This window comes from Dipteris shenzhenensis, chromosome 8 (assembly GCF_047967505.1).
Source record: "Dipteris shenzhenensis isolate YYH24624 ecotype China chromosome 8, Dip_SZ_1.0, whole genome shotgun sequence".
Taxonomy (NCBI): Eukaryota; Viridiplantae; Streptophyta; class Polypodiopsida; order Gleicheniales; family Dipteridaceae; genus Dipteris; species Dipteris shenzhenensis.
In genome coordinates this window covers 51664879-51686437 of record NC_141603.1, presented here as the reverse complement: position 1 = coordinate 51686437, position 21559 = coordinate 51664879, and the positions used below count along the sequence as shown (strand labels likewise).

Sequence of the window (21559 nt, the reverse complement as noted above, 5' to 3'; positions counted from 1 at the left end):
CTGCTCCCAAATATGTATACGATTGCACTATCTCCACTGGGCCCATCTCGATAGGTGAAATTGAGTTGACGAAGGATGAGATAAGGACTATGTCATCAGCATATAGTAGTATCTGTGTCATAAGATCAGCCAATGGTTATCCTTCGCCTCCTAGGCGGTCTATGAAAGAAGTGATCTCATCAATGTAGAGCTCAAAAAGGGTCGGTGAGAGGGGACAGCCTGCTTCACTCCAATTGTACTCTCGACCCAATCCGATAGACCACTTGGGGCATGAACTCTACCTCTGATTGACTCATATAGGTTCATCACTCCCCATTTTAGTGTCTCTAGGATCTGCATCTCCTGTAATCTCATGATCATGCGGGATCGTGGTATAGTGTCAAATGCCTTCCAAAAGTCTACAAAGCATGCGTAGACCTTCTTGTGTCTAGATCTCGCCTCCTTGATGATAGCCCTGATACGATAATTCCCAGCCTCCATAGGGTCTTTGGCTTTATGTATTGGTACGATAGTGGTGGTGCTCCAAGTAGGTGGGAAGCTGTGACAGCCCAATTGAACATCTGTGCTAGGACTGGAGCTAAGATCTCCTGTCCATGTGCAAAGTGCTCAGTCCATAGGCCCTCATGGTCATGCTAGGACAGGAGCTAAGACCTCCTGTCCATGTGCAAAGTGCTCAGTCCATAGGCATGATAGTGGTGGTGCTCCAGGCAGGTGGGAAGCTGTGACACAGCTCAGTTGAACATCTGTGCTAGGATTGTCCATGTGCAAAGTGCTTAGTCCGTAGGCCCTCATGGTCATGCACTCTCCGATTGTGTAATCGACGAAGCGCAACTCGTACATTTTGTGTGAGTGACAGGTGGTGGGCCTGGGCATAGAGAACATATCCGATGGTGTTTGCATCTGGGCATCATAGAGGGGACATGCATATGTGTGCCATATATCTGGGTCAGTGATGGGAATAGGTGGCTTCCCTTCCAATAGAAATCCCCATCCAGTGGTCGGGTCTCCTCCTTGAAAAGATCTGACAATCTCATCCATCCTATGTGTGAGGAAAGCGCGCCTGTTACGACGTGTCAATCGTCAGAATATCCTATGCGCCTTAGGTGACGTCAGGTGGCCCAAAGCCCGCTCATGTGTGAGTTAGGCTCTCGTCTCTTTGCACTTGTCTTCAAACCAAGGGTTTTGAGGCGTCTTCCCATCTCGGATCCACATAGATCTGGTTGTGGGAAAGGTACAACTGAGATCAGGGTGTCGGAGGTGCTGGCGAGGTCTATATTATCTCCGAGTAGGGCCAGGAGCTCTCCCTAGCTAAGTGACTCGCGTACACTGTGGATCAAGGGCACGGTCAAAGTGGACTTGAATGTGTGCGGGCGTGGGAGGCGCTCTCTGTGGATGGCATGGTGGCAGAGATATGAAAGGCCAAGTATGAGCTTATGCATGAGCTTATGCGGAAATAGAGAATGAGAGAAGCTTATGCGGAAACTCATTCTCTATTTCCGCATAAGCTCCTTCTCTATTTCCGCATGAGCATAAGCATGAGCTTATGCTTATGCTCATGCATGAGCATGAGCTTATGCTTAAGTTTCCGCATAAGCTCATGCTTATGCGGAAATAGAGAATGAGAGAAGCTTATGCGGAAACTCATTCTCTATTTCTGCATAAGCTCCTTGTCTATTTCCGCATGAGCTTATGCTCATGCATGAGCTTATGCAGAAAAAGAGAATGAGAGAAGCTTATGTGGAAACTCATTCTCTATTTCCGCATAAGCTCCTTCTCTTTTTTCGCATGAGCATAAGCATGAGCTTATGCTTAAGTTTCCGCATAAGCTCATGCTTATGCATGAGCTTATGCAGAAATAGAGAGGTCAGCTCCGAGTTGGGGGGGGGGGGGGTTATGGGGAAGTCGTGTATCGGTGAGACAAAGTCTAGTGGGCCTAGCAAATAATCTTTTGTACTAGACCCGCCGCCATGCGGGAAGCAAGTGAGTCTTCTAGAGGATGGCCATCTATGGAGACCATTGTAGATGATCAGGTCATGGATAGCACCCAGCTCAAGTAGATGTCATCCATATCCTCTCACCTGTGGGGCATCTGCAGAGTGCCTAAGTATCCCGAGCTCAGCAGCTACATCGAGTTCCTGGACGATGTGTGGATCTTTGTCATTTGTGTGGTCCAGCAGGCCCACCTGTCTATTTCCCGTCTGTGCATTGAAGTCCCCCAAGAGGAGGATGTCTCCTAGTCTGGAGAACTCGGTGATGTCATCATGGATCATCTCATACGGGCTGTGTCCATCTATAGTGACCTCTCGTGCATAGGATGACGTGTCTGGAGGGAAAGAGCACACCGCAATGAAGATAGGTCTAGCATCCGGAAGCTGAGTTCGTATCCACATGTGTCGTGCATGATCCTCTCTCCGAACCACAGATATGAGTGGTCTTAGATGTGATTTGAAGAGGACAGCCACCCCCCCGAGCCTCGTACTCCGCTATCTCTCCTCAATTCCTTCCTATGGGCTGACTCCCAAGTATATCCTCTCACTGTAGGCAGCCCTCTCTCAGGGCTCTCATGTGTCTCAGTTTAGAAGATCAGGTCTCTTTCAGTGTATGTCTCTAAGAAGCCCCCAGGGTCGGACCAGAGGGTGCCATTGCAATTCCACACCGCTATCTTCAGCTTATTGTGTGCTCTCATCTCATGGGTCTGACACCGTCATGTGTTGTTCACTGCACCTTTTTCCCACTCCCCTCTTTCTGCTCTCTCTCGGATGATCACCTTCCCGTCTCTATAGGCTGCCCATTTCCCTTCTTGCCTTGCTGCCATAACTCGCAACATCCCCTCCCTCTGGTGCTTCTTGCTGTAGGAGTATGAGATCATCATCCAACTAGATTTTGGTGCCCTTCAGTGTGGTCCCCATGTCCATGAGGGTGGATCTATCATATGCTGTCCGCAATTTACTTACCATGAGCCTTGTCGGTACATCTGCCTTACCCACTCTCCAAGCTGAATCATAGGTGAGGTTGACGCCCATCTTTTCAAATAAAGCCTTGGCATTTGACATGGGGGTATCCCCCACTGTTAGGCCTTGTACTAGTACATTCATAGCCTTGCTGTTATGCCTCTTTTCTTCCTCCAGAGTTTCAGAAATGAGCTCTTTTTTTGGTGCCATTGTGCCTTTTTTCAGTACATTTTTCTATGCAAGCATATCTGCCTTCCCCTTCGTGAATTGTTGTACCAATGCAGCATGTTTCCCCTGCATGGTGGCTTGTAAGGCTGCCATTTCTTTCTTGAGCTGCTCATTCTCCGATTTCAGCTCATCAATGAGCTTACATCCCTCCTCTGAGGTCCCCTTTGTGTCCGAGCGAGCGAGAGAGAGAAAGAAAGAAAGAAAGAAATTTTATTAAAGGTCCACGGAAGGCCATACATGGCCTATGGGACACAAAATCATCCGAAAGGAAAATACATCATCAACGATGCGCCAACTAGGTGGCCTCATCGTAATACCGCTAAGATGCCAAAAATGGCTACAAAAATCCTAGATACAAAATGAAATGAAATAGAGTACCAAAATTGCCTAGATACAAAATGTAAAATATGAAATATGAGGAACATCGTCTTCCCTAAGGGGTCTGTGATCCAAAGAAATGATGGAAGTCATGGCCATCGACCATGCCTCCTGCCATGAGTGTGAAGATCTGGGCAAGTGTCAAATGGGCTGCTGGCGGTGCCAAGTCTCCATGGAGCAATCTCCTCCGAAAATCTGCCATCATCCTCCGTCGTCTAGAAATAAAGCGACAGGTACGGCCTCTGTGTAAGATCATCCTGCGGTGCTGCCGGATCATGTCATATGTACATCCTCGGGGTGGAACCATCGGTGCTTTCTGGCAAGATGGGCTATCTCTGTGCTCATGGTCCTGCGCCTCGTCCTGCTCCTCATGAATAACCAGGTCTCTGGCAGGGATGCGACGGTGCTCTCTGAGGAATCTCTCTCTGTATCTGGTGATCTCCCTGATGAACAACGCTAAGCAATACTGATCCTCATACTCCATAATCCGAGAGAGAGGTCCAAATCCGTGCCTAAATAAACAGTGAAATCTGCCACGGATCTCATAATATAAAGGGCATCTGCAAACAAAGTGCTCCTCAGTCTCCACCTCCCCCATAGTGCAACAAGGGCATATCCTAGTCTCTCGCCTGGGTCTATGTCCGGTAGCTGTACGACGCATCCTGCCGGCCTCAACGTCTAATCTGTGGGAAGATACCCTGAGCTGGCCCAAGGCAATCCTGAGTGAGTGCGACATATGAACGCCGATATATCCTGGGGATATGATGAAGCCATCCTCTGAAATCCTGAGAAAATGGTCACGATATGTGGCCATCTTCGTAGGAAGCTCCGTGGGATGAACCCAAGTGCGAAACGTGTGTAGCTGCAACAAATCTGCCCTGATAACCTGGCTGAGCTCATGTCGAGTGAGAGGGAGGCGAGGGGCATCTATGCTGTATCGAAATGGTGGCAGCCTATCCATATCCAAGCCCAGCGAGGTGAGCCATGTGGAGAGTGTGTGGTACCAACAAAAAGTATGACCTCTCTCCGCTAACATCTGCGAGGATGTCAGTGCTAGCCACGGTAATCGTGCTCTGCCTGCTGCTGAGTCTCCGAGCGCCCTGATCCTATGCAAGTACGTAACTGACTGAAATGCTGCATCTAGCGCTAGGGGTGTAGCTCCGAACTCTGCGAACGTAATCTGATGCGGTACCGTGGGCTTCGCTCTGATCAATCTGGAGAACATGATGATCTGTAACCTCTCTACTCGTCTCCAATCTGCAACCCTGAGATCTCCTGCCCAAAAGGGGCTAGCATACATGACTGCAGGTCTCACCAGTGTATCAAAAAGTAAGGACTTCGTGTCGGGATGCTGAAAATGTGACTGTGCACACTGCCTCTCGAGAAGAGCCAAGGCGGCATACCCTCTACTGATCCTATCTCGTGCTGCATGCGTCATGGTGAAGACTGGACCTCTAAATGTGGCACCCAAATATGTATACTCCCTAACTAGCTCCACCTCCTGCCCATCAAATGTGAAAGAGAACTTGCCTCTCCTATAAACCTGGTATGACGTGTTGAAGACCATGACTTTGGTCTTCCCAAGGTTTACAGACAACCCTCTGTCCTGACAAAAGCTGTGGAGTGCATGGAGATGTGCCTGTAAACCCTGCTGGGAGGAAGAAATAAGAACCACGTCATCTGCATAGAGGAGAATCGGTATCGTGGATCCTGCCAGTAAAGAACCTGTACCACCCATCGTCTGTATGTACATCTCTAACTCATCGATATAGAGACCAAAGAGTGTCGGAGACAAAGGACACCCCTGCTTCACCCCTATCGTACTGCGTACTTCCGCCGACAGCCCCGCCCGTGTCCTGACTCTACCTGTGACTCTCTCATACAAGGCCATGATCGCCCATTGAATCTCCCCATTGAATCCCAAGTCACGAAGTCGCTGGAAGAGTCTGAAACGCGGCACAGTGTCAAATGCCTTTCTGAAGTCCACGAAGCAACAATAGAGCCGTTGCTTACGTGACTTCGCCTCCTCAATCAAAGCCCTGAGTGTGAAGATATGATCTAGAGTCGAGTGCTCTGCACGAAATCCTGCCTGCCCTCTAGCTCTCATGCCTGTCGCCTCGGCATGGTCATTTATATGTCCTTCTAGAATGGTCGCATAAATCTTGGCCATGACATGGCCAATCATAATGGTCCTGTAGTTCGACGCCTCCAAAGGATCCCCTGACTTGTGTATGGGTACTATGGTATTTTCTAGCCAACTAGGTGGAAGACCTGTACAAATGGACTCGTTAAAAAGACGGGAGAGGACTGTAGCTAAGGCATCAATCCCATGGATTACATACTCCGCTTGCAATCCATCATGGTCCTTAGCTCTCCCAGTCTTCAAACGATGAGCTGCTGCTCGGACACTATTGGATGAGAATAAGGCAGAGGAGGTGGGTCTAGGCACATGGGATAAGTCGATCTGTGGCTGGTCTGGAATATCATATAAAGTGGAAGTATAGGCAAGCCAAACCTGCGGGTCTGTAAGAGGAGTTTGAGATTTCAAGCGAAGGAATTTCTTCCAGAATTCCTTGGAATCACAGCTGAAAAGTAAACTTCTCAGCTCCTCCTCATTCCGGGCTAGAAATTGGCACTTTTTGCGTCGCACCAAACGCTTGTAACTCTTCTTGGTCTCAATGAGGAGGGGAGACTTCTCCTGTGTTTCAAGGCGAAGCTTCCTGCGGAGTTCTTTACACTCCTCATCATACCATCCATTACAAGGCACAAGACCGACTGGTGGAGGACTGGATGTGTGGCAAGTGACGGGGAAGGACTTGTGGGCTGCTGAGATGATGGAGGTATGTACAAGGTCCCACCGATCCTGTGTGGAGGGTAGGGCATCGAGAAGGTGCGGACGGAGAAGACCACTCAGGTGCTGGCTATAAATATCATCAAACTGGTGGTCAAAATGAACTTCATAGTATGGCTGACGCTCATGATGTCTAGAAGGGAGGGCATGAGGAATCTGGGTAAGAATAAAGTGCAGACGTGCATGATCGGCTGAAGGCATAAAAGGGTCGACTGTGAGGTTATGTACAAAAGGGATTAAAGTCGGGGGACCCAAGACGTAATCAATGACGCTCGTACCACCACCCGCGAAGGGAAAACATGTGGCTGTGGATGAATGCGGCTACTGTCGAAGTCCATTATAAATGACCATGCCGTGCGATGAGAGAAGCTCCAATAGGCCATGTCCCTGATTTGTCACCTCTACCCCTCTATCTGAAGATAAGCGTGGAAAACTCTCATCTGGGGCAGCTGGAACTAAGACTGGATCCTCAGCAAAGTCCAAAATCTCTGCCTGTCTGTCTGATGTCCTCGCGTTGAAGTCTCCTAAAAGGATGACCTCTCCGCGGCGTGAGTACTCCAATACATCGGCTGACAAATCCTCAAAAGGTGACTGTCCTGGTCCATCTGAGGCATAACGAGACTGTCTCGGGGGAAAGTAGCATACTGCAATAAACAAGTCTCTCAGGGGGGGTCTCCTGATCCGTACCCAAAGATATCTGGCCCGATGGTCTCTGCTCATGACTGTGAGTATCGATCTGAGATGCTCTCTATAAAGAACTGCCACACCGCCAGATCCTCTGACTCCTCCTGATCGTCTAGTTTGCTGTCGAAAGACAGACTCCCAGGCATACCCTGTCACCTGCGGCAAGCCTCTCTCTGGGCTCTCATGGGTCTCTGTAAAGAAGACGATGTCCTGATCAAAAAAGGCCTCTCGTAAGTTGCCAGGCTGAGCTGTGAGGGAACCATTACAGTTCCAAACTGCGAAACTCAAGCTATCTGGCAGACTACGTGTCCCATAGGCCTCGTGTCGTCAACTGTGGGCTCCAGCCGGTCTAGATCGCATAGCTCCTATCAAAAGTCTGCCCTCTCTGATCACGGCCCACTTGCCCTCACGACGGGCAACATCCCTCTGTGCAATGAGACGTCTATGCTCCTCCCACTGAAGAGCTGTAAGGTCCTCATCCATGTGAATCTGTGGATGGTCCCTCAATCTGGATCTCCTTCGTAATACTGCGAGACGGGCCTCAGCATCTCTGAATCTGATGATAAGTGGCTGGTGCCGTGCTGGATCCCGGCCCACTCGATATGCAGCTACTATGCCATGATCCTGAACTCCGAGTGTCCCAGATATGAAATCTGTCGCCTGATCCATGGCTGATCTTGTATCTGATCGCTCAACTCCGCGGATGCGGATGTTGAGGACCTTCTGAGCTCGCCGCTGACTCTCGGCAATAGTCTCAGAGACTGTGGTCTGCTGGGCCTGTGGGGCTCTACGCACAACGTCCACCCACTCTGAGGTCTTAGGGTTTAGTAGATTTTGACTTTAGTAGAAGGCCAAAAAGGCCTATGAGACCAAGGTAGGTGAACCAGCGGTGTCTAGTATGCCCCTAAAGATCTAATGTCATTTCAAATAAAGATCCTGAAAGCCCACATTAAGTGCAGGCCGTGAGTGAGTTGTGTGTGTGGGCTTGTTGGGTGGAGTCCTAAAGCAGTAGAGTGCAAGGTATACTTCGCTGTAGGGTGGTGCAATTAATGAGTTGAATAGTGTCATCATAGCTGATACAATGGAGATATACGCATCCCACCGATCTGCTCCTGGGTGCATCTCTCTATGTATGGCGAGGACTATAGAATGTACAATTGCCAGACTCAGTGGGGAAGGTGTGGCCTGTCTATGCCTGCGAAGCATGCTTACCATTGGTTGCTATCAGCCTGAATCTTTCGTCCTTGACTTGAGTAGTCCTAATGCTTCCATTAGTCTGAACGACTACGGTTTCTTTCGCAATTTGAAGCATATTCTCAGTTGCTCAAACAAAAGATGAAGCCTCTTCATGTCATTGTTCTCCTTCAGGCTTGTAAGCAATAAATATGACACCATTTGATTTCCATTAATGCCTTGACTTGTTTAGTGTGGTGGGTGCCATCCTGATAAAGGAGTTGCCAAAAGGGAAACCTTGACTGCAAAGGGCCTTTAGAGGTGGCTCCTAAGGAAATTTTATTGTTGTTGTGCTCACCTTTGAGTCTCTTAGATGGTCTTTAGGATGTCAATACCTAAACTTTCTTATGCTCTTTATGTATGGGTGGAAAATTGCTGCTGAAGGGACAAAAAGGGGAAGCCTTGTGAGGTTTAGACACGTCCAACCCCCCAAACACCAAACTTTCTGAAATTGTTGCCTCTGTTCGCTTTGGCTCATACATCTTCCATACTTTGGACTTGTGAGACTACTATCTCAGAATGGCTGTCGCCTCTGCAGCTATACAGTGTCCTCAGGTTTTGCAGAACACCTTGTTTCTCTAATGTCATTTTTCTTACTAGCATTGTTATCTCTTTCCTCTTTCCACCTTATTGCCGTTCCTGCTTCATCTATTTTCTGAAACCTCTTAAGGAATGAACCATGTCTTGGAAGACTGCCTTTGTTATTTGTTTTGTCACGAAATTGTTCTTCCATCGTGCAGGAGCTGTTCAGACCTGCAGTGTGATTGTCTCTATTTGCAAGGGGAGGATAAGAGGCTCTATCAACGTATCTTTAACTCATGTTGAAGGCTTCAAGTTGCTGCTAAAAATTTATTGTAATTGGTCACTCTGTCATGATTTGCAGTTGACATAAAGACCCAACTTTTGGTTTTCCTCGTTATTCCCCCCCCCCCAATCAGGGCTTTTGCAATTTGAGGTCTAGATACTATTCATGCTCATTATGGGTGATGAGATTTTATTCAGATGATCTTACACCAACTCATCTTAAGGATCTGAAAAGTGTAGAGCAGATTAGATGTGATCTTGAGATTGCAATGTTTTTTTTTCCAGTTTTCTACACCATCTCTGCAATTAAATGTGGATCTTTACGATGAAGAGGGGATTGCAGCAGGAGCTTCAGGAGTTTCTGGTGGGCTTTTGCATCCCTATTCTCCAAAAGGTTAGTCAATCTTTCTATTAATCTACATCACTCTTCGTTTTACTTGTGATCGTCGATGGTTCTCCTGGGTTATACCAGAGCTATGTTGTGCAAGGTTCCCTATTGTTTTCATAATTCGTCCTTTGGATTGCTAGATGATGTACATGTAGACGATAGTGACCTCAAGTGGTGGTATTTTTACAATTTATGATTTCAATCCAAAGTGAGCCATACTATTATGTTTGTTGTGCATTTTCCTTACCACAGATGGCTTTGGTGGCTGTTTTACTTTGTGGGGAAAGTGTGGCTCTCGTTCTGCTCCTTTTGGAGGCAATGAACAAGGTTGTGGTGGTAAGGGGAGTGGCAACTATTGCTAATGGCAAGGTAAGGCAATAGTGGTTTTTCGTCCAACAAGGGGACTGTTATGTCTCAAGCTGCCTTTGGTTAGCCTGTATCCAATTCAGGCATACAGGATCAAGTATTGGTTAGGCGAGGTGTAGTCTAGGGACAAATGCATGAATGATGGGTGTCATAGGGGAGGTCTAGTGGGTCGTTTAGGGTTGAACTAAGTGTAGCTGTGCGTTTGAGGCTATATAAGTGCATCACTTGCCACATTTGAGCATTGCTATTAGTGGGAGCTTGGATTTGTCGTTTGGTCCATGAAGCTAGTTTGTCATGAGCTTACTTTTGTCCTCTGGCTCAAGGGTGACCTTGGGTGTTGGGAGTAATAGGGTCAATGCCCTACCTGTAAGCCCCCAAATGAGGAGAGCATAGGTGGTGGACACTTCACCATGTAATTGGGTAGAAGATGAATCTGTAGGGGGATGGACTGAGTTTGCCATGTGGGCAGCAAGATGGCTGCCAATTGGACAGCAGACAGGGATCCTAGTGAGGGTTTACTTGGGGCAGCCACTGGAGCTGCTCTGAAAGAGCAGAGGGCTGCGCAGCAGCTAGAAGAAACAGGCATAGGAAACAAAGGCATCCATGTGCTGCAGGAGCTTTTCAGGTCACCCAGACAGGGTCAGGATTATGAAGAACAGAGGTGCTTTGGGCAGCTCTGCCACATGATAGAAATGTGCCTAGAAAGGATAGAAAAGGGCAGATTTGCAGTCGGGCCAGTCTGCAGGCAGTTCGGTTGGTTGGATGGAGTTTTCCATGCTATAAAAAAGAAACCAAGGCTAGGGCATTCATTCATTTATTCAGTTGTTCCAGGATTTGGTGCTTCAATTGGAGCTGCCACCACTGCAGCAGGGAGGTCCAGATCTACAGCAAGAAGTCTTTGTCAAGGGGCTGCCTGCATAGCAGCAAAGGAAGACAAGGATCACAGGTGTAAGTAGTGCCTTATGATAGGTTGTCCAAGGGGGCAGCAGGAAGGGGTGTGTGGGGTAGCATTACCAGGCCCACACAAGCTGTAGGAGGGCAACACAGGCTGAGTGTTGCGAAGGTGCCACAAGGAGGTAGGAGAACAATTTTGGGAGCCATAGGGTCCACATCTGGCACAGTTTGCCACCCTCTATCAGCAAGGTGCTGACTCATCTTTTGTTGGTCCACATTGGACATATATATATGCTGCCTGTTCTGCATCTCTCTCTAGCACAGCTCATTTATTGTCTGGGCCTCTCTCTCTCTCTACACTAGTACCCATCACAGGAAGGAAGTTGGATTTGAAATTGACATTGTGTGATTCTTGGGCACGATTTGGTTTATCTATCTTGTACTGCAGGGTTTATCTATCTTGTACTGCAGGGGGTGTTGGCTGTAGCAAGCAGTCTCCACCACTTTATCTTTTCTAACATTGTAGCAGAGTGAGCTGAGAACGTTGGGAAAGGAAGATCTCGGTTCAAGCTCATAGAAATCGACTTCTACGTCTAGAAGGAGGGTAACTCACATTTGGATAGTTTTCCACTCTTTAAGCCTTTATTTCCTCGTCATGGCAGCTACCAGACTACCCATGCCCAACTTTGTGGAATCGGGTAAGCTCGACGTAAGTAACTACCCTTTCTGGAAGATGAAGACCCGGAGCTATTTGGTGGTTTGTATGAGTTGGGAAACCACTACAGGAGCGGACCAAAAGCCAAAGGATACCTCAAATGCCATTGGAGTGGTGACACAGGTAGATCCTGTTGTAGTGGGGGATTGGAACTGCATCCTTGCCATTATCATTGACACAACTACAAATTCAGTCGTCCCGCATATTGGGCTTGTAAATACAACATTTGGTGCATGTCCTATCCTGAAGGACATGTACAAGGTGAATAATAATGTGAGGATTCTCGACGTGGGTGAGGAGGACTCAGTTCAAGAGCACATCACCAAGTTGAAGGTGGTGAGAGATCAACCTTCTGCAGTTGCTCAAAAGATGGATCCACCAAGGATGGCTAGGCATCTGTTTGGCATGTACCATGATTGCAGAGCAGTGGTTGGCACCAGTGAATTACGAGGAGCTAGTGCCTTTGCTTCTACAGGAGGAAGCCCAGGAGAAGAAATATGATAGATCCAATGACAATGCCTTCAATGTCAAAAGGCAAGATCAAAGGCACACGGAAGGGCAAGCATGGCGTTGGGAAGCCCGAGAAAATTGTCAAATTTGAGGATGATGGGAACACTTTGATGGAGACAACAAGAAAAAGAGAGAGAACCAAAAGAAGTGTTCCTATTGTGGCCAGCCAGGACACTTTGCAAAGGACTGTAGAAAGAAGGAGAGCCAAAAACAACAGCAAATGTGGTAATCACTGAAGAGCTTTTCTTGGTAACGCCTTCAAGTGTTGCTGAGGTAGAATTTGCAGATCTTGGTACTTCAGTATGTATGTTTGATATTGAAAGATGGTCTGGAGATGAATAGACCACCTTTGTGAAGAGTGTGCTTAGATTGCTCTGAGTGTGTAGTGGGTATCTATTGCATGAGGAAAGTATATTTTCAAGGACCTCAGGAGTAAAGGCCAGATGGAAGCTGGGATACTGAAGAGAGCACTAAGGATTACACAAGGAAGCTGTGAGTGCCTTCGTGAGATACATTGCTTGTTTTCAAAGCAAGCAAACAAGCGAGTGGATCAATTGGTATGTGTATTCAGTGTATGTTCATTCAGACCTTAGTAGCATGCTATGGGCAGTTTCTATGCTTCATTTCTTGTCAGGTTGTGAGAGATTGGAGGGTGAGAGTCTTCTGGCAAGGCAGAAGGAGAAGCTTGGTGCTTTTTTGAAGCTCGGAAGCAGGTTGCTGCAAGGTGAATATGGTGAACATGTTGAAGCCTTCATGGTGGAGCCAGGAACATCTATAGGTGGAAAGAGTATGCTGAGACAGGAAGAGTACCTTCTTGAGAGCTCATTTAGAGCTCATGATCCAGGTTATGTGGAGAGATACTTGGTCTGGGAGATGTGTGTGGATCAGCCACTGTGGTCTCATTGCTCAGCGTGTTTACTTGGCAACAGACTTTGCCAAAGAGAAGACAGGTTGAAATAGACCTTAGGAGCGCAGTGCTTGGAAGACTACAGGCTGTTCATTGTTTGTGAGGGGGACAGCCGGAAAATGTTTGCACCAGGATTGCTCATGATCACCGGCAAGTTCATGACCGAAGACGGTGGTGTTATGGATAAGTGGTTTTGCCAAGATTGTACCTGTGTACCAAGGTGGTTCGCTTGCACAAGTCCCGACTTGCTGTTTGAAAGACAACAAGTGTTCCAGAGAGCTTCGTGATGGGAGTCAATGGAGCATCTACAGGGACGAGTGGGGACTTGGGCCACAGTGTGTCATTGAGAGGAGTCTTGGAGTAAAGGAGTCAATGCCCTACCTTTAAGCCCCCAAATGGGGGAGAGCTCAAGGGATTGACACCTCACCACGTTATATGGGTAGAAGATGAACCTGTAGGGGATGGACTGAGGCTGCCATGTGCTCAGCAAGATGGCTGCCACGTGGACAGTAGATAGAGATCCTAATGAGGTTTACCTGGGGCAGCATCCTAGCAAAAGAGCAAGTACCAAAGCATTGTGCAGGTACCTGAGTAAGTACAGAATGTTCTGTGGGTTGTATTGCAGCAGGACTATAGGTACATAAGCTACTGCATGTGGTACAGCAGCAATAGTAGGTATAGAACAGGTGACTGGATGCCACGCACCAACCAGATGCATCTGGAAGAGGTTGTTTGAAGCTACTGGAGCTGGTTTGCAAGCAGCAAAGGTCTGCGCAATAGCTAGAAGAAACAGGCCCAGGAAACAGAGGTGTCCGGGTGCTGTATGGGATGTGCAGAACAGAGGCGTTTTGGGAAGACTTGCCACATGGCAGAAATGTGCCTGGAAAGGACCAGAAAAGGGCAGATTCGTAGGTTGGGCCAGCCTGCAGGCTCGTCACTTGGCTGGCTGGAGTTTTCCAGGCATAAAAATGGGCCCAAGGCTGGGGCATTCATTTATTCATTCAGTTGTTCCAGGATTTTGGTGCCTCAATTGGAGCTGCCACCACTGCAGGAGGTGTTTAGGAAAGCAAAACAGGCTGAGTGTTTTGAAGGTGCCACAAGGAGGGAGGAGAATAGTTTTGGGGAGCCACATGGGTCCACATCTGGTCAACGCCCTGCTTATAGAGGGTGGCACATTGTGCCCATCTTTTGTTGGTCCACATTGGACATATATATATTTGCTGCTGTTTCTACATCTCTCTCTAGCATAGTTCATTTACTGTCTGCACCTCTATCTCTCTGAAAGGAAGTTGGATTTGAAATTGACTCTGTGTGATTCCCGGGCATTATCTTGTTTATCTATCTTCCGGTGCAGGGAGCGTTGGCCGTGGCAAGCAACCTCCACCACTCCATGTTTTCTAACAGGAGATGAGTGTGATGGCACTTTCTTGGTAGACTTGAGGTGGTTATTCAAGTGCATGAACTTAGGTTTGGATGCTCACATTGGGCAAGAAACTCAATGTACAAGGATTGGATGCGTGTGGGTGGCTTACATCAGAGCAAATTGTGGCACAAGCAAGTAAATGCTTAATGTAGCAAAAATGTATAGAGGCTTTATGGCTATTCACAATCCACATCATTTTTTTTTCGTCCTAGATTGCACAAGCGCTCCTTGCCCTTACCTTCCCATCTACGCACTCCTCTTACCTCTTTTAGGGAGTTGTGGAACTGGTTACTGCTCTACACTTATGCATTCGTTTACACTCATGGATTATTGAGGTAACCATTAGTCATGTTGTGGAGGAGCCATAGATCCATAAGGTAAAGTTTGTGTTCTTTTTGGGGGGGGCAAAAGAAATATTGTATTATATTGATAGCCGAAGTTTATACATTCCACCTCATGAAGAGGGAGCCTAGCAGAGCATAGATCCAGGCAGCTTGAGTGCCATGTACATTTTCCCTGGAAAGAAAACATAGTTTTTTTGCGAGTCACTAGTCCAGTCTCTTTACTCATAATCTTCCAGTAGCAGGAAGCCAGGACAGCATCCCTGCTCAAAACCTGAGTTATCACCAGAGGGGCTCATCTTCAGCTTGAGTGGCCTCAGGTATAGACGAGGCAATAGGAAAGTGAGAACCAGCAGCAGGTACATGTGTAGCAGATACATGGACAGCAGGAACATGTGTAGCAGGTGCAATTGAAGCACATTAGTGAAGACATTTTCTTGAGAAGCAGAAGGATCATGGGAGGCATCAACAGTATGAGAAACCACAGTATGGGTTCCACTTTGACACTTGCAGGCATGGGCATCAAGTTCTTTATTCAACTAGTCATGAGCATCATTGTAATTCTTTATGGCCCTGTCAAGTCTCTTTTGTGCCTGTCCCTCCATGACAAAAAGAACATTTCAGCATTTTAAATCCACATGATTAAACTGAAAGCTGTTCCTAGCAATCTGTATGTACCAAAGAGCATGGGCTCTGATCATGGCTCAGTTATCCTGCTTAGTTTTTAGGCATCAGGAATCCTAGCAGAATGGCTTTCCAGTTTAGTGGTTCCCCTGCAACCATCTGAACAACTTTCCAAACTTTTCTGGCGTTGGGGCATGCAACCAAAAGGTGAAAAACATCTTCTTTAACCCTTGAGCGTTTCCTGCAATTGCCATCTTCTTTTACAATGGCCAACCCTCTTGCATTGGTCTGAAGAGCCATGTGCAGAATTAGCCAGGGCAGGATAGCCATCTTTTTGGGACGGCTTTAGTCCAAATCTTGCAGAATCTGGCTTTCTAGTGGTCTCTGCTGTCTAGAAGTTTCCATTTAGCATTAAGTACCCAGAAAATCTCCTCAATAGTGGAGGTAGGTGTAGGTATGGGGAAAAATGTGGGTTACCTACCCAACTGGATTCCATTTGTAAACAAGGTGAGTACCATGTCCCCATTCCATAGGTCAATCCTCAGGTCCTGAAACTGATTTGAAGGTGCAAACTCCCTCCTACTCTCTGGCCAAGTCTTCCACCTCATGTTCTCAACAAGAGGGTGTTGCTCAACAACATCATGGCAATTTTCAACAAGTACAACTGCTGCCCACACAAGAGTATGCATGGTAATTGTACAAGGCAATGTATCATTTTCAGATCAAATGCATAAACAGATCCAAGTGATTCAAACTTTGTTAGCCTTTGCTGCTATAAGGATTCATTCCATTTACTGGTTATCACTCATGCGTGACACATCTCGCTGTCTTTTGTGGGCCAATTGAGAGCAAGAAAACAGTCAAATCTGGTAAATTGCTAGTGTCCATCTTCATGAACCGCCATGTGTGTGATGGTTTGGAAGGGCACATCCAAGTGCAGAGGTGATAGACTCTACCTGCATGATCGGGTGTTGGATAGGGGGCTTATTGCAAATGATGTGGTTTAGCATTGTGACTTGTAGTCGCTCCATCCTACCCCACTCTTGGGCTTCATTGAGGTCTAGTGCTGAAAGCGGCCCATAATAGCAATTGGTTTGCCCAAGGAACAAAAGGGGAGCATTGTATTCTAAACGAAACCGAGGACCTTTTTCATCCATGGGTCTTTGGATGGTGCCTGCAAGCACTTGCTCTCTAGCCTCACAAGGGATGCATATAGTCCTAGTAAGTCAGCTCCGAGCCGCTGTCTTTATGAAGAATCGGCCCTGAAAACATGATGAGAGAGAGAGAGAGAGAGAGTCTATTAAAAGTCTTCAAAAGACCAAAGGGTCTATGAGACTAAAAGAAACCAATATGGGTTTGTGATCACATAATTAACCACACTCGATCCTTGGGTGGTTCTGCATGTGTATCCTCCTGTGTTCTGAAAAATACGATATGCCATTACAGATTGCTGTGAGAAATGCAACGGATCTGAATAGAAATGGAGAAAGTCATATCAACATCTGCGGGGGGCCTCACAGGCCTATGGGAAAAAATGCAAGATGTCAAAATGTCTTACAACATCTGGACAAAATGTGCATATGGCATCTCAGCTCGAGGTTATCATAGCTAGCACAGATATAAGATCTAGAGAGAGAGCAAACCACTCACAAACTGAATTGGAAAGAAGAGAAAGAGACATGAGAGACTGCAAGGGATCTTAAGACAACTGCTGGGGGAAAACCTCTCCTCAATGATGCACCAAACTGCTGCGAACTCAGATGCTCCAAGTGAGTGAAGGGGGGTGAAACCGGCCTTCGGGAACACCAAAGGGCGGTGAACAGATAATATAACCAGCAAATACCATAATTTCAGCCTTAGAGAATTATTACAGCCAACCAGAAAACAATAATATCCAACAAATTATCACAGATTAAACACTAGGAGCTAGATTGCCCCCGTTGTGAAGCTGGACACCAGATTGGCCCTAAACTTAGCGCCCCTTTCAGAATTTCTTTATCATATATTCAGAAGGCATCCAAATACAAGAAAAGCACTGATGTGCATCAACCCGAATCAGCCAACTGAATAATCCATTCACAGGCACTTCTGTCCTGCTATGTAATCACAGAGTGGCATCCTAGTCCAGTGTAATATAAAACGAAATTCGTTTTTGACATCTTGGCTGCCCACCAACAGCCCACAGACTGCCCTGGTAGTCGAAAATCAGCAAGGCGATCTGATAGAATAGCCCTGCAGCTCTTTCCCAGCCTGTGACTTGCCTCTCCCTCGTCTTACTGTGGTCCAAAAACAAGCCACAAAGCAAATTTCGACTTTTTGCCTTGTCCCACAAGCCAGCTTGCCAAACGTGGCTCCTGGAGCTATTTTTAGCTAGAGGGATGTTCTAACGTTCAGACCCTTTCCTTGGCCCATGGAATTAATTCCACTAAAGTGTCTTTTCAACTGTTTTAGTGAGTTGGAGGCTAGGGCAGTTATCATAAATCCTAAAGCTTAGAAATTCACGTCCCTGTGACAGGGGGCCTATATATAGGCAGCCACCCTCTCCCTAGTCAGCTGTTCTACCAGGCCGACCAACAGGCCTGAGGTGGGCCGACCCACCTACTCTAGGACCGACCTCCCTAACAGCCCATGAGGGCTGGCACACAGCCCTATAAAGGGGGCTCCCCCCTTGCCTATAGAGCCGACTCAACAGCTTCTAGGGGCCAACCCCCTCAGTCCTATAAAGAGGCTGCTAGACAACCATATGGAGGGCTGACACCCCCCTGTATAGAAGCTGACTAGCAGGCCTAGGTGGCCGACCTGCTTAGCCTGTAAAGGCCTCCACGGGGTAGATCTCCCCCTCAAAAATGGCCCTAAAGCTGACCAGCACACAGCGCCTCAACAGAGGCTGCCTCCTTACACAATTGCAATGGAAACTATGGGAAAACCATGGCAAAACTGAAACTCTCTTCAAAGTTCCTGATATTGATGTAGGGGATACTGACTGACTGCACATCTGTCACAGTGTCTATTGGAGGTGCCATTTTTTTGTCTACTTTCGTGTGAGGTCCATTGAAGTCTTTGCTTACAATATGATCGGCTACTGTTTGTACATTTAGAAGTTCTCACAGTTGCAAACTAAGATGTAATACTTCTTTGCAAGGGAAGGAATTCAATGAGGCTTGAGAGGAGTGTACTGATTACAATAGGAGTCTAATAATTTTTATAATTCTTAAAATAAATCAGAGGTGATGGGCTGAAAATACACAAGAGGTGGTCGGCACCAATACCGTGAGTCAAGCCTTTGTCTCTACCATAAATGGCCTGATTTATTTAGTGTATTAGCTTTTCTTCATATAAAGTCCATACGAAGAAATCTCTAGTGTTTCAAGTGCACTTTATAACACATGTATAAGGTGAGCTGTAAGGTATCATTATTGCTTAATCAACCCATTTGAAGAGAAAAGAAAGTGATGATCATAGAGCTGGAAGTTTTTTTATTAATGGGAATATACTGAGTCCAAGTAGTAAACTAGAGGACTGAATTTGGATGGTTTAGATCTTTTGAGTAAATCCTTACAACTGTTGAGGAATCTACTAGAGGACTGAATTTGGATTGGTTTAGATCTTTTGAGTAAATCCTTACCACTTTTTTGTCCTTTTGGGGCTAGGGTGGCCAGATCCCCATCACCAGCTCATGTGGATATTTATGCAATGCTGGGTCATGCCCTTGTTGCTCATCTCAAGTCTGATCTTGTTAAGTTTGTCAGGGTTGCTTGGAAAGGGTAGCCTTTCACCTCCGGTGTCACACTCTTCCTAAAACACAGATTCTTAGTGGTTATCTGCTAGGTAGAGAGAAGCAATGATTGTAGACATATAAAGACATTATGATATTGATTCTCTTTGTTCAATTTGGAAGGGAAGCTAGTTTGGAATGGCCTTGAAGGATGGAATGCTGCATTGGAGTTGCTAACTGTGGCAGAAGCAGTTAATGGAGATGCTGATGGCACATGGAAACACTCTGTGAAAGTGGAGCCTATAGCCTGGAGAAGGCAAGGCGACACATTATTCTTTTCTATTGTGATTGTAGTAGGCGGGAATATCATTCACAATGTGGATTTTTTTCTTGGATGGTATTTGAGATGCATATTTTTTAATCTTTTTTGAGCAGAGGAATAATAAGGCCTGCGGCATCCCAGAAGCACAACAGTGATTTTATGAAGGTGAAATCCTCAAGTAGTTTTTGTGTTTTGATTTTAGAGATTTCTCTCTCACACACACTTAAAACAAATATGATCTTTTATTGATATGATATGAGTGCAGCATGTGAATCTTGCTTCAGGGGAGCATCAGAAGGTCGCTGGACTTTCCTGCATAGATGGGATCATGGCACGTACACTTGTGCCTGGTCTGCTCATATCTCCAGATGACCTTGCTTTGTACATATCCCAAGGATTAAACATTAATCCCATTCGTTACCTCAAGGTAGGATATATTATTTGTGACATGAAAATGGCCAACCTGTGTACTTTTGTCCCAGCTAATGAATGACATTGGATTTGTGGAAAATGTCAAAGGCTTTATGGAGTTCATGTGAGCTGCATGGAACACATAGTTCCCTCTATAAAGGATCAGGCTCACGTGCTGTATTGAAGAGGATGCATATTAGTTCTCTTTCAAACCTTTCAGGTACTGTTAAGTATGGTTCAATCTCTTCAGGTTTAAAGACAGGCAGCATTTGCATAGATGTCAATTTCAAACTTTCAAGACAGATTTCCTTAACGTTTTCTTGGATCACCAAAAACTTGAGAAATTTTGAAAATGTCAGATTTATTGTTGAGATTAGCATCACAATGCTAAGCAAAGTGTCCCCTTCACCTGTAACACGCTACTATATTCTTACTGCGTATCCATTTCCACGATAGGTGCAGGACACCCATAGAAAGGTGACCAACTTTATTTTATACATTAGATACCCACAAACATGTGAAAGGTCACCTAGATTTTCTCAAATCATATGCATGTACAAATAATTTGGTTCCAAATGTTTAGGATTGCTATGCAGATGATTATGATGCAGTGATTGTCTGCTTGGGTGCTGGCATCAGCAAGCTTCCGGAGCTTTCAGGCAAGTTACCCATCACACTTTGCCGTGGAGTAGTTAATCATCTTGGGCTGCCTCCTGAAAAAGAGTAAGTTGTACTGCATAGTTTTTATTTGACTGTTTGGGTGCATGGATAGTTTTAGGAACATTTCTCACATTTATAGAACGAAGGGCTGCTATTCTAAGTGAGAACTTTTACTACTGTAGGGAAGAATGCAAATTTGAGGGACCATCTATTCTGGGTGAGACATGGCTGGCTGTCCAAGGGCCAAACAAGCTCATCCTTGGAGCAACAAAAGAATGGGTTCATACAAACACAGCAACTGTGGCTGCTGAGGGAGGTGTTGCTGCTTCCAATGAACTGCTGGAGAAAGCTGCAGCTTTTTATCCTCCTATAAAAAATTGGCAGCTGCTGGAAGCGCGTGCAGGTGTAAGAGCAATGACCCCATGCACAGCATGGGGGAAAATACCACTGGTTGGATGTATAGATGATATTGTAGGAGACATGCAGCATGAGCATGTGAAAAAGTCTAAATCACCATACTACTGGATTCTTGGAGGGCTTGGTTCAAGAGGACTCATATACCATGCCTGGTTGGGTGAAAGGGTGGCTGAAGCTGTAGTCTCCCAAAACGAAGGTTGCTTGCCTCAAGAGTTTCTACAATGGAAATATAAAGCAGATAGGGACCTTGTTAAAAGAAGCTGATGAGACTTTTGAATTTTTTATGCATCCTTGGGCTACTTTGTACGGTGCTGGGAGGTCCAACTCTTGGCTTCTCTTTGAACAGGGTGTAAAGTAGATGGTGAGTTTTCTAAGACAGGTTTGGAGGTTTAACGCATGCTCTTCATCGACATAAGAACGTGCATTTTCCACTGCTGCAAATCTCTCCGTAACCTAAGGTAGCTGCTTCTTGCATATGGATATAGCTTCCTTGGAATATAATTTTGAATGAAACCATTTTCGCATCTTCAATTTACATGTCTCAAGCACCTTGTAATACGTTTGTCATCAAATATGGTAAGATTGTTCTTTGCCGTGACTTTGAATAATTATAAGTATGTAATTAAAAGCCCAATGTTTAATGTGTTGGCTCAATTCTCCACACTACTCACTACTCTCTATGGGTTATGATTTATGTTTTATAATGTCTTGGCTCAATTCTCTACAAGGCAAGGCTT

General features: G+C 46.2%; 1 protein-coding gene across 3 annotated transcripts in view; it reads left to right on the top strand.

The window, feature by feature from the left end:
• Positions 1 to 21151, top strand: part of LOC147899649 (FAD-dependent oxidoreductase family protein) — a 30104-nt gene extending 8953 nt beyond the window's left edge. Inside the window, exons 3-9 of one of the 3 annotated variants that reach the window (XM_087378191.1) lie at positions 9415 to 9523; positions 19196 to 19328; positions 19448 to 19499; positions 19600 to 19761; positions 19854 to 19965; positions 20342 to 20468; positions 20588 to 21151. In XM_087378191.1, the coding sequence (XP_087234317.1) occupies positions 9415 to 9523; positions 19196 to 19328; positions 19448 to 19499; positions 19600 to 19761; positions 19854 to 19965; positions 20342 to 20468; positions 20588 to 21086 (1194 nt within the window). In that variant the 3' untranslated portion in view covers positions 21087 to 21151. Of the gene's footprint in view, positions 1 to 9414; positions 9524 to 18945; positions 19062 to 19195; positions 19329 to 19447; positions 19500 to 19599; positions 19762 to 19853; positions 19966 to 20341; positions 20469 to 20587 lie in introns of those variants that run through there. The other 2 variants (XM_087378193.1, XM_087378192.1) reach the window with 2 other exon arrangements.
• The last annotated feature ends 408 nt before the right edge of the window (positions 21152 to 21559 follow it).